Source organism: Zea mays, chromosome 3, assembly GCF_902167145.1.
Source record: "Zea mays cultivar B73 chromosome 3, Zm-B73-REFERENCE-NAM-5.0, whole genome shotgun sequence".
NCBI lineage: Eukaryota > Viridiplantae > Streptophyta > Magnoliopsida > Poales > Poaceae > Zea > Zea mays.
Window position 1 is genome coordinate 96,800,197 of NC_050098.1, and position 13,284 is coordinate 96,813,480.

Here is a 13,284-nt window from a genome sequence, read left to right on the forward strand (position 1 = left end):
GATTGGTAGACACCCCTCTGTGACTAACCTTGGATTAGGCGAGATGATCACCCCCACGGGTACTGTAGCATATATATAGGCATATAGGCAATATGGGCCTTATGGGCCTTAACACCCCCTGTCAAACTCAAGGCGGAAGTGGAGGATTTGAAGCATTGAGTTTGATTAGATGAAACTGACGTTGTGCCCTAGTTTGTGCTTTTGTGAAGAAATCCGCAAGCTGTAATTCTGAGGGCACATATTGAAGATCAATGGTCTTCTGATGACAATGAGATCTAGTGAATGAGACATCAACACCAATGTGTTTTGTGAGTTCACGCTTCACTGGATCATGACAAATTTGTATAGCTCCAGTGTTGTCACAGCGAAGAAGTGTAGGCGAGTCACAAGAAACGCCTAGATCAGCCAAGAGCCAACGAATCCAGATAATCTCAGCAGTAGTAGTAGCCAGGGCTCGAAGTTCTGCTTCAGTACTAGATCTAGATACAGCAGCTTGCTTCTTGGATTTCCAAGCAATAGGGGATGATCCAAGAAGAATACAGTAACCAGTGATGGAGCGACGATCTGTAGGATCACTGGCCCAGGTAGCATCAGAGTAAGCGTGAAGCTGAAGTGGGGAATTTGAGTCATAAAATAAACATTGTGTTTTTGTCCCCCGTAAATATCTAAGCACACGAAGTAAGTGCCCATAATGAACTGATGTAGGAGCAGAGACAAACTGACTCAAGATCTGAACCGCATGAGCAATATCTGGCCTGGTGACAGTAAGATAAACTAAGCTGCCAACAAGATGTCTGTATCGAGATGGATCCTCCAAAGGTGTCCCATCAGTCGGACGAAGAGATAAGTGTAGATCCATAGGCGTGGCAACAGTGCGAGTATCACTAAGACCAGAACGATCAAGAAGATCTTGTATGTACTTGGCCTGAGAAAGATAAATACCATTTTGAGTCTGCAAAACTTCAATGCCCAAGAAATAACTGAGTGTCCCCAAGTCAGACATTTGAAATTCCTTACTCAGAGACGCCTTCACATGAGCAATATGGTCTGGATCATCGCCTGTAATCAACATGTCATCAACATAAAGTAATAACAACGTGCGTCCTCGTGAAGAAACATGAATGAACAATGCAGGATCATGATCACTAGAATAGAAACCACAAGCCTTGATGACAGAAACAAATCTCTCAAACCAAGCACGAGGAGCTTGTTTGAGACCATACAAGGCTCGACGGAGACGACATACATGCCCTGATGGAACCTCTATCCCAGGAGGTGGATGCATATAGACTTCCTCATGTAAATCACCATGAAGAAAAGCATTTTTGACATCCATCTGAGAGATAGTCCAAGAAGATGAGGCTGCAACAGCAAGTAAAGCTCGGACAGTAGTCAGATGGGCCACAGGTGCAAAAGTCTCATCATAGTCAATACCCTGTGTCTGTTGAAAACCTCTGGCCACAAGACGAGCTTTATATCGCTCAATAGACCCATCAGATTTGGTTTTAACCTTGAATACCCATTTGCACGTGATAGGTACAACACCAGCAGGTAACGGAACAACATCCCATGTACATGTGCGATGAAGGGCATTTAATTCATCAGTCATAGCAAGCTGCCACTCAGGTATACCAGACGCCTCTTTATAAGATGATGGTTCAGCAATGACTGCACCAGCACGGGAAAACCCATAACGTTCTGGAGCTGCAATAGTGCCACGGTCACGAAGATGATATCCCTGATTAAAAACAACATGAGAGTCATCATTGTTAGTACAAGTATCAGCAACAGGATCGTCATCAGGACTGGCCGTGGGAGTAGAGCGAGGACGACGAATGTAAGTCTGAGTGACAGGTGGTTTGGAAGAGTAAGACGGAGATGTTGTGGAAGTGGAAGGTGGTGTGATGGGAATAAGGACATCTGGAGTAGAAACAGTAGGTGGTGATACTGATGAAGTTTCAGAAATGGGAGGAAGGCTCATGAAGGAGGTAGACTCTGTGGAATAAAAAGAAGAATGAGTGGAAGAGTTGTAAAAGAAGGGACGATTTTCATTGAAGCTCACATCTCGAGAAATACGCATGCGACGAGAAGATGAATCATAACATCGATAGCCTTTATGTTCAGGGCTATATCCAAGAAAAACACACTCAACAGATTGAGCAGTCAATTTAGTACGTTCACGAGGTGATAATAGTACATAACACGTACATCCAAAAACTCGAAGGTGGTCATATCGTGGAGGAGTTCCGAAAAGAACTTCACCAGGTGTTTTGCCAGAGAGTTTGGATGACGGTTGTCTATTGATGAGGTAAACCGCAGTAGAAACTGCTTCACCCCAAAAATGTGACGGGACAAAAGAAGATATCAACAAAGTGCGAGCAGTTTCTATAATGTGACGATGTTTGCGTTCAGCCACACCGTTCTGTGCATGAGCACCAGGGCAAGAAAGCTGAGCAAGAGTACCCTCTGAAGTCAAAAACTGGCGGAAATTATCAGATAAATATTCACCACCAGAATCAGAACGAAAGGTTTTAATGTGAGTGGAAAATTGAGTGTGAATCATACGAGCAAAGGTTTTATAAATAGAAATCAGCTCAGAGCGGCGTTTCATAAAATAAATCCAAGTGTAGCGAGAATGATCATCAATAAAAATAACATAGTATTTATATCCACCTTTTGACACAAAAGGTGCAGGACCCCAAATATCAGAGTGAACCAAATCAAAGGGTTGAACAGAATGAGAATGACTAGTAAAATATGGAAGTTGTATTTGTTTTCCAAGATGACAACCCTTACAATGAAAATCAGACTCAACCGAAGTATGACCTAAGCAACCTGACTTTATTAGAGTAGACAATCTAGATCCACACAAATGACCTAGACGATGATGCCACTGGGCAAAAGACGCAACAGAAGCAAGGGTAGCTGAAAGCACATGCGCTGGAGATGTAGCCAAGGAAGGAAGCCGCAAAGAGTCCAAGATGTAGAGGCGAGGAGCAGCTCTACGGCGACGGCCAGTCCCAATCACTTCCCCTGTGCGAAGGTCCTGTACAAAACAAGATGAGTCATCAAATCCGACAAAGCAATTATGATCCGTAATTTGGCCTACGGAAAGAAGATCCATAGATAGCTCAGGGACGAAGAAAATATTAGGTACTGTAAAGCGCGGATCTGAAAGAGAACCCTTATGAGTAATGTGGCATACAGTACCATCAGCTGTCTGCACTGAAGCACCATCTGTGACTGGTGTAGTAGAAGCCAACTTTGACTGATCAGATGTGACATGAAAGGAAGCTCCTGAATCAAGTACCCAGGCCGACTCTGAAGTACAGGCGGACGAAGTGGCAGCAACAGCAACTGAGCCTCTATTAGATGGTCCTTGACCACGACCGCGAGCAGCACGTCGTGCACGGAAATCAGTCAACTTATCAGGGAACTTGACAAAGCAAAGCTCAGATCGATGATTGGTCTTGCCACAATGATCACAAGGCTTAAAAATATTCTTAGGTTTCTGGGCAGCAGCCAACACACAGTGAGGATTACCACCAGTAGAGGACAGAGAATGAAGACGAGTCTCTTCAGCAAGTAAATCAGACAACGCCTTAGCCATTGTGAGAGTGTCAGAACCCTGAAGTAAACGAGCACGAAGAGAATCAAACTCGGCCCGAACGCCCATAACAAATCTGTAAGTGAAGAACTTCTCAATAAACTGATGAGCAGGACACGGATCAGCAGTACAGGCTGGCACCATAGATGTCAAAGCACTCATCAGACGATCAAAGGCTGAGTAGTACTCATCAATGCTCATATCATTTTGCTCAATAACATGTGTCTGTTGCATGAGAGTGTGTAATAGAGCACCACTGTCCTGAACAAAACGCTCCTTCAAATGAGACCAGATGGCTTTGGCAGTTTTAAATTTAGACAAACTCATAATCATAGACGGTTTGACGCTGTTCACCATAGCAGCCATCACTTTACCATCATTAAGCTGCCATGTTTTGATATCAGCAGCATTGCGACGATCATCCGCAAGTATGGGTGCCGCATCAGTCAAATGAAAGAGTAATCCATGTCCTCTGAGTGCAGTCTCAACACAGAAAGCCCATTCCGGATAATTGTGTCCATCAAGAGTGATATTGACCACGATAGCATTTGTCGTCATGTTGAATTCAATGAAAAACAGGAAGAACAGGAGACTGGAAACCAAGTAAACCAGAGTAACCGCAGCTGACAGCAGTCCGAGTTGGACGAGTTGACGAAGGTCTTGGTCGCAGAAGCCGAGTTGATCAGTCTGCCCGCAATGGCAGCCACCGACGCACGGCGCAGATGGCGACGAGGCAGGGTGCAGTTGACGGCGACGGATCCGCAGATTGTTGAGCAGCCTGGCGCAGCACTGCTGGGAACAGCAGCCTGGCGCAGCACTGCTGGGAACTGCGCCTTGGCGCAGCAGGCACGGCGGACAGCAGCGGACAGCAGTGGACAGCACTGCTGGGAACTGCGCCCTGGCGCAGCAGGCACGGCGACCAGGGGCGGACAGCAGTGGACAGCGGCGGCCAGGAAGGGTAGATCCGCGAATGGGCAGCAGCCAGGATCCGCGAGGATGACCGCGGAACTGGACGAGATCCGCGACGGCGGATGGGCAGCGGCGCAGATCTGGACGAGGGCGGCGCAGACGAGCTCGCAGTCCAGCGAACGGGCGGCGGCCGGATCTGGGCAGCGGCGGCGCGGATCTGGACGGCGGCGGCGGCCGGATCTGGGTGGCGGCGGCGGCCGGATCTGGACGGCAGCGGCGGCCGGATCTGGACGGCAGCGGCGGACGGATCTGGGCAGCGGCGGCCGGATCTGGGCAGCGGCGGCGCTGATCTGGACGGCGGCGGCGGACGGATCTGGGTGGCGGCGGCGGCCGGATCTGGACGGCAGCGGGCGGGATCCGCGCAGATGAGGCCGCAGGCGGTAGGGCCGCGACGGCGGCGGAGAAGACCGCGACGGCGGCCGGAAGGAGAGATGGTGGCTGGAAAAAAAAATCTAAGAAACCCTAATCGTGACCTCCTCTGATACCATGTGACTAACCTTGGATTAGGCGAGATGATCACCCCCACGGGTACTGTAGCATATATATAGGCATATAGGCAATATGGGCCTTATGGGCCTTAACACCCTCAATTAAGGATGGACTTGGCTTCAAGAGGGAAGTCAAGAACTTAACAAGCCATAAGGCTCCCATTCCCGCTAAGGAGAAAGGGAAGGCCCCTATGGCTACTAGTGCTAAAAAGAACCATGCCTTTTTGTATAATGATAGAAGACAAACTAGAAATGCTTATAGGAGTTATAATGCTTGCGATGATTTTTCTCATGCTATGTTTGCTTCTAGTTCTTCATATGTGCATGATAGAAATGTTGGTAGAAGGAATGTTGTTCATAATATGCCTAGAAGAGATGTTGTTAATATTCCTAGGAAAGTTAATGAACCTTCTACAATATATCATGCTTTGAATGCTTCCTTTGCAATTTGTAGAAAGGATAGAAAGGTGATTGCTAGGAAATTAGGGGCAAAATGCAAGGGTGACAAAACTTGCATTTGGGTCCCTAAGACAATTGTGACTAACCTTGTAGGACCCAACAAGAGTTGGGTACCTAAGTCCCAAGCCTAAATTTACCTTGCAGGTTTATGCATCCGGGGGTTCAAGCTGGATTATTGATAGCGGATGCACAAACCATATGACGGGAGAGAAGAAGATGTTCACCTCCTACGTCAAGAATAAAGATTCCCAAGATTCAATTATATTCGGTGATGGGAATCAAGGCAAGCTAAAAGGGTTAGGTAAAATTGCAATTTCTAATGAGCACTCTATCTCTAATGTGTTTTTAGTAGAGTCTCTTGGATATAATTTGCTATCTGTTAGTCAATTATGCAACATGGGGTATAACTGTCTATTTACAAATGTAGATGTGTCTGTCTTTAGAAGAAGTCATGGTTCACTAGCATTTAAGGGTGTATTAGACGGCAAACTTTATTTAGTTGATTTTGCAAAAGAGGAGGCCGGTCTAGATGCATGCTTAATAGCTAAGACTAGCATGGGCTGGCTGTGGCATCGCCGCTTAGCACATGTGGGGATGAAGAACCTTCACAAGCTTCTAAAGGGAGAACACGTGATAGGTTTGACTAACGTACATTTCGAAAAAGATAGACCTTGTGCAGCTTGTCAAGCAGGTAAACAAGTGGGAGGAGCACATCACAGCAAGAATGTGATGACCACATCAAGACCCCTGGAGCTGCTACACATGGACCTCTTCGGACCCGTCGCCTATCTGAGCATAGGAGGGAGTAAGTATGGTCTAGTTATTGTTGATGACTTTTCCCGCTTCACTTGAGTGTTCTTTTTGCAGGATAAGTCTGAAACCCAAGGGACCCTCAAGCGCTTCCTCAGGAGAGCTCAAAATGAGTTTGAGCTCAAGGTGAAGAAGATAAGGAGCGACAACGGGTCGGAGTTCAAGAACCTTCAAGTGGAGGAGTTCCTTGAGGAGGAAGGGATCAAGCACGAGTTCTCCGCTCCCTACACACCACAGCAAAATGGTGTGGTAGAGAGGAAGAACAGGACGCTAATCGACATGGCGAGGACTATGCTTGGAGAATTCAAGACCCCCGAGCGTTTTTGGTCGGAAGCCGTGAACACGGCTTGCCACGCCATCAACAGGGTCTACCTTCACCGCCTACTCAAGAAGACGTCATATGAGCTTCTAACCGGTAACAAACCCAATGTATCGTACTTTCGTGTATTTGGGAGCAAGTGCTACATTCTAGTAAAGAAGGGTAGAAATTCTAAATTTGCTCCCAAAGCAGTAGAAGGGTTTTTGTTAGGTTATGACTCAAATACAAAGGCGTATAGAGTCTTCAACAAATCATCGGGTTTGGTTGAAGTCTCTAGCGACGTTGTATTTGATGAGACTAATGGCTCTCCAAGAGAGCAAGTTGTTAATTGTGATGATGTAGATGAAGAAGATGTTCCGACAGCCGCTATAAGAACCATGGCGATTGGAGAAGTGCGGCCACAGGAACAAGATGAACGAGATCAACCTTCTTCCTCAACTATGGTGCATCCCCCAACCGAAGATGACGAACAGGTACCTCAAGTGGAGGCTTTTGATCAAGGGGGAGCACAAGATGATCAAGTGATGGAGGAAGAAGCGCAACCGGCACCTCCAACCCAAGTTCGAGCGATGATTCAAAGGGATCATCCCGTCGATCAAATTCTGGGTGACATTAGCAAGGGAGTAACTACTCGATATCGATTAGCTAATTTTTGTGAGCATTACTCCTTTGTCTCTTCTATTGAGCCTTTCAGGGTAGAGGAGGCCTTGCTAGATCCGGATTGGGTATTGGCCATGCAGGAGGAGCTCAACAACTTCAAGCGCAATGAAGTTTGGACACTGGTGCCTCGTCCAAAGCAAAATGTTGTGGGAACCAAGTGGGTGTTCCGCAACAAACAGGACGAGCACGGGGTGGTGACGAGAAACAAGGCTCGACTTGTGGCAAAAGGTTATGCCCAAGTCGCAGGTTTGGATTTCGAGGAGACTTTTGCTCCTGTGGCTAGGCTAGAGTCAATTCGAATCTTGCTAGCATATGCCGCTCACCATTCTTTCAGGTTGTACCAAATGGATGTGAAGAGCGCTTTCCTCAATGGGCCAATCAAGGAGGAGGTGTACGTGGAGCAACCCCCTGGCTTCGAGGATGAACGGTACCCCGACCACGTGTGTAAGCTCTCTAAGGCGCTCTATGGACTTAAGCAAGCCCCAAGAGCATGGTATGAATGCCTTAGAGACTTTTTACTTGCTAATGCTTTCAAGGTTGGGAAAGCCGATCCAACTCTGTTCACTAAGACATGTGATGGTGATTTGTTTGTGTGCCAAATTTATGTCGATGACATAATATTTGGTTCTACTAACCAAAAGTCTTGTGAAGAGTTTAGCAGGGTGATGACGCAGAAATTCGAGATGTCGATGATGGGCGAGTTGAACTACTTCCTTGGGTTCCAAGTGAAGCAACTCAAGGACGGCACCTTCATCTCCCAAACAAAGTACACGCAAGATCTGCTAAAGCGGTTTGGGATGAAGGACGCCAAGCCCGCAAAGACTCCGATGGGGACCGACGGACACACCGACCTCAACAAAGGAGTCTCGAAGGAGGATTGAAAGGGAAAAGGTGGACTTGGACCATGAAAGACTTCCACTGCACTCCGATGAGAGGGTAACTTATTCCAAGTTCATCTCATGAAATCTTATTGCCATTTGCTCTTAATTGAAGACTTTGGTGAGGCAATGGGGTTAAGGGGCCAAGATTGATCCCGTTTTGGTGCTTGATGCCAAAGGGGGAGAAAATAAAGGCCAAAGCGATAAATGGATCAGCTACCACTTGAGAGATTTTGAAAATAGTAGAATAGAGTTTTTGTTTTGTCAAACTCTTTTATTGTCTCTTATTGCTTCTTCTGGGGAGAAGTATTGATTATGGGAAATAGGGGGAGTTTTTGAAATCTTTGATCAATCTTTTTTGGAATGACTCTCTTTATGCTTCAACATGTGTGTTTGACTTAGAGATAGAGATTTGATTTTGATTTGCAAAAACAAACCAAGTGGTGGCATAGATTGATCCATATATGTCAAAATTGAATCAAAATAAATTTGAGCTTTATTTGAAGTGATTTTGCACTTGTTCTAGTTGCTTTATGTTGTGTTGGCATAAATCACCAAAAAGGGGGAGATTGAAAGGGAAATGTGCCCTTGGGCCATTTCTAAGTATTTTGGTGATTGAGTGTCAACACAAGTGCTTAAATGTGAATCAATGCCCATGGATGAACAAAGTGCAAATCTAGAGCAAAGGTATGTTTCTAAGTCTTAGTACATTGGTTTTATGTACTAATATACTTGTCTAAGTATTAGAAACAGGAAGAAGAAGAGAAGAAGAAAGTTGGCTGTGTACAGCCAAGAGGCTGTTTCGGTCTGGGGCACCGGACTGTCCGGTGGTGCACCGGACAGTGTCCGGTGCGCCAGGCTGCCTCGGCCGAAGAGGCCGCTCTCAGGAATTTGCTGACGGCGTACGGCTAAAATTCACCGGACTGTCCGGTGTGCACCGGACTGTCCGGTGAGCCAACGGTCGGCCAGGGCCAACGGTCGGCCGCGCGATCAGCGCGGGACACGTGGCCGAGCCAACGGTCGGAAGGGGGCACCGGACTGTCCGGTGTGCACCGGACATGTCCGGTGCGCCAACGGCTCCCGCATCTGCAACGGTCGGCTTCGCCAATTAAGGAAAGGAATCGGGCACCGGACACTGTCCGGTGTGCACCGGACTGTCCGGTGCGCCCGACGACAGAAGGCAAAGATGGCCTTCCAGATTTGTTCTCAACGGCTCCTAGCTGCCTTGGGGCTATAAAAGGGACCCCTAGGCGCATGGAGGGATACACCAAGCACACCAAGCAACTCTTGAGCATTCTTGATCATCCACACTAAGTCTTTGCGCATTCGTTTGTGATTCTAAGTGATTCGAGCTCCGTTCTTGTGAGAAACTGTGAGATAGTCTTTGAGCTCGAATCTTGGCCGTGTGTGTGCGCATTTCGCTGTGGATTTGTGTGTGTTGCTTCCCTCCCTTACTCCGTGCTTCTTTGTGAATCTTAAGTGTAAGGGCGAGAGACTCCAATCTGTGGAGATTCCTCGCAAGTGGGATAAAGATAAGCAAGGCAAAATACCGTGGTATTCAAGTGGGTCTTTGGACCGCTTGAGAGGGGTTGATTGCAACCCTCGTCCGTTGGGACGCCACAACGTGGAGTAGGCAAGTTTTGTACTTGGCCGAACCACGGGATAAATCACCGTGTCTACTTTGTGTTGAATTCTCTGTGATTGTCGTATTGTGCAAGATCTCCTCTTTAGCCACTTGGCAATTATTGTGCTAACCCCTAACAAGTTTTTGTGGCTATAAGTTAAGTTTTTACAGGATCACCTATTCACCCCCCTCTAGGTGCTCTCAATTGGTATCAGAGCCGTTTCTCTTCACAAAGGCGTGCCCTCCGTTGGGGCGCTGGGGACGTCGATTCGCTCGACAGCCGACGAAGCGCGGCCTCCCGCTTGGCCTTGGTTGCCCCGCCTCCTCCTCCGTTGGCGGGGGAGAGGACGGGGCGAGCTCGAATGTTGTTCTTCCACCATGCGGGGAAGATGTCGTCGATTCCGCCGCCGGCGGGCGGGTTGTCGGCCGCCATTGTCGTTGTCGCGTGGCGGTGGAAGGAGTATCATGTCGTAGCTGCCGTCGAAGGACATGAACTCAAGACTCCCGAAACGGAGCATCGTCCCGGGCCGGAGAGGTTGCTGGAGACTGCCCATCTGGAGCTTGACGGGAAGCTGTTCGTCAGCACGCAGCAGGCCCCTACCTGGCGCGCCAACTGTCGGCGTTTCGAGACCGGGGGGTCCCTAAGCCGACGAGTGAGTGTGCCGCGTGCCCCAGCCCAGATGGGTCGAGCGCGTGGGCGAGCGCGAAGGGGGGGAAGGCGAGGTGGCCGGAAACGGGCGTGAGAGAGGTGGAAATCCCGCGGCCTTCGTGTTCGTCCCGCGCCCAGGTCGGGTGCGCTTGCAGTAGGGGGTTACAAGCGTCCACGCGGGTGAGGGAAGCGAGCGGCCCCAGGAGAGCGCCTGTCCCGTCCTCGTTCCCGCGCGGCCAACCCTCTCTAAGAAGGCCCTGGTCCTTCCTTTTATAGTCGTAAGGAGAGGATCCAGGTGTACGATGGGGGTGTAGCAGAGTGCTACGTGTCTAGCGGAGGGGGAGCTAGCGCCCTAAGTACATGCCAATGTGGCAGCCGGAGAGATCTTGGCACCCTGCTGGTGTGATGTCGTGGCTGTCGGAGGAGCAACGGAGCTTGGCGGAGGGACAGCTGTCGGAGCGGTCGAGTCCTTGCTGACGTCCCCCTGCTTCCGTAAGGGAGCTGAGAGCCGCCGTCGTCACAGGGCACGCGGGGCGCCATCATTGCCTATCTGGTGGAGCTAGCCAGATGGGACACCGGTCTTGTTCTCTGCGGCCCGAGTCGGCTTGGGGTAGGGTGATGATGGCGCTCCCTGTTGACGTGGCGGGCCCACGCCCGAGGTCGGGCGACGTGGGGGCTCCTCCGAAGCTGGGGTCGAGTCTGTCTTCCGTTGCCGAGCCCGAGCCCGAGCCCCTGGGTCGGGCGAGGCGGAGGTCGTTCGGTAGAGGCCAGGGCGGAGTCCGAGCCCTGGGTCGGGCGAAGCGGAGTTCGCCGTCTTCTGGGGCTGAGCCTGAGTCCGAGCCCTGGGTCGGACGGAGCGGAGTTCGCCGTCTTCCGGGTCTTAGCCCGAGTCCGAGCCCTGGGTCGGACGGAGCGGAGTTCGCCGTCTTCCGGGTCCTAGCCCGAGTCCGAGCCCTGGGTCGGGCGGAGCGGAGTTCGCTGTCTTCCGGGTCTTAGCCCGAGTCCGAGCCCTGGGTCGGGCGGAGCTTAGCAAACAATTGTTACAGAATAGTTTAGCATAGGGAGTTCGCCTCATTAATCTACTAAAGCTTAGCATAGGGAAGCTCTGGCAGAGGCTCAAGTTTGAATAGTTTATTTCACCTGTGCGAATTTTTTGGACAACCTAATTTTCATGTTATAGAATTAATACAGTATGATTAGCACCACAACCACTAACATTTTTCGCACATGAGAATCCATGCTTCTCTTGCAATTCATTACAGCTATTTGATTGAGTTATTATGAAACATTAAAGTTTGGTAGATTCATTAGCATATGAAAGATTTGGAGCTCTTGTAAGTTAAATGTCCACTAAATAGAGGCCTGCAGCAATACCATTTATTCTAGGAAAAAAAGAAATCAGTACTTTAGTGCAGTGAAGAGCGAAATTATGACAATTGAACATCAAGGGTAAAAATATAGAGCAATACGATGGGAGAGACCTGGAAATGCCGCATATGCAGAATAGGCTCACACCCAACCTCTGCAACTGATTTTCCGAGAGGAGTCCTAACATTAATTCTGTTAGCTTGGTATACAGATAATTTGTTGTTTTTATCAGGAAGCTGATGGCAAACTTTAAGTAGCGACCCCAGGGTATTCATCTGCATAAATTCAGTAGCATTAATCAGTAACCACATCATAATTTACTGCATGTATTGTCGATAATAGAGCATTGTAGGACCATAACAATAATTATGGATGTTTTAAAGGAAAATGGTATCAGCACTTGTAGCATGAATATTTGGGGATTCCAAATGAACCAACAAAACTTGGAAAACAGGGGGCATGAATTATTCAATACGTGCCCAAAAGTATTGAGTATTGAATACTGACAAAAACTTTGTGAATATGGATTTTTATTGGCTTTCTGTGTCAGAGAGACTATTTTCTATGGACAGATACATATATTGTACTTCTCCGTTTCATCACATCCTACAGATTATTTTTCATCTTAGCAATAAAAAAACAGCATTCAAAATAAGATACAGTAGATGACACTCTCATAGAGACCTGTTATCAAGGCAACAGGTGAGGTACTGGTATTGTATTGTAGCAAAATATTTATGACAAACAGAAAGGTGGCACCAACCTTCATGTAGGGACACGAGGCACAACCACCATGAATGGAGCAGCCTTCGCCAGAACTCACACCAGGAACAATAGTAAGACTATTCAAATCAGTAGCCATTGAAGAACCAACATGATGAGAACCATTCGATGTCTTAGAAATTGCATCCGAAGATACTGGAAACACAATTTCTACTTCGATGTTTGCTCTCTCTTGAGAAGAATACAAATGAAGTAATTCCTGAACAGCAGCAACAATTGAAGTGATCATCCCTGATTCTGTTCCTAGCACAAACTGAAGGTGTTCATCTACATTTCTGTCCAGAGCTCCCATCACATGATCCTTAATGAAATCCAAGATATTCTGAGTGGATCCAACAACTCCCATTGCTCTCCGTTTTGCTTCCATTGCCAAAGAGAACATTTCTCCAGGGACCTCAAAGTGTGCTGTTAGAAATGCATCACAATATTGTTCCTTTATTTTCCCCACAACCTCATGGCCAAACATGTCATGTACCATACAGTTACCACCCTGCATATCAGCAAACAATTGTTACAGAAGGGATAAGCATAGATTGTAAATCAACTAAGACCAAATGTAGCGCAAATCATAAAAAGAAGAAAAAAACATGATATTAAAGATTGATGAGTGTTGTGGCCTGTGATGCACTCGCAAGATAGTCCCGGTACTCAGCCCTCCTGTAGGAGGCCC

General features: G+C 48.0%; 1 protein-coding gene across 9 annotated transcripts in view; it reads right to left on the reverse strand.

Annotated features, from left to right (window-relative positions):
• Positions 1-13,284, reverse strand: part of LOC100279087 (quinolinate synthase, chloroplastic) — a 78,007-nt gene that overhangs the window by 13,567 nt on the left and 51,156 nt on the right. For 7 of the 9 annotated variants that reach the window (XM_035966242.1, XM_008675982.3, XM_008675986.3 and 4 more), the window contains exons 5-6: positions 12,595-13,104; positions 11,945-12,106 (exon numbers count right to left, since the gene is read on the reverse strand). In XM_035966242.1, the coding sequence (XP_035822135.1) occupies positions 11,945-12,106; positions 12,595-13,104 (672 nt within the window). Of the gene's footprint in view, positions 1-11; positions 926-1,017; positions 3,047-3,210; positions 4,327-11,944; positions 12,107-12,594; positions 13,105-13,284 lie in introns of those variants that run through there. The other 2 variants (XM_008675979.4, XM_020550242.3) reach the window with 2 other exon arrangements.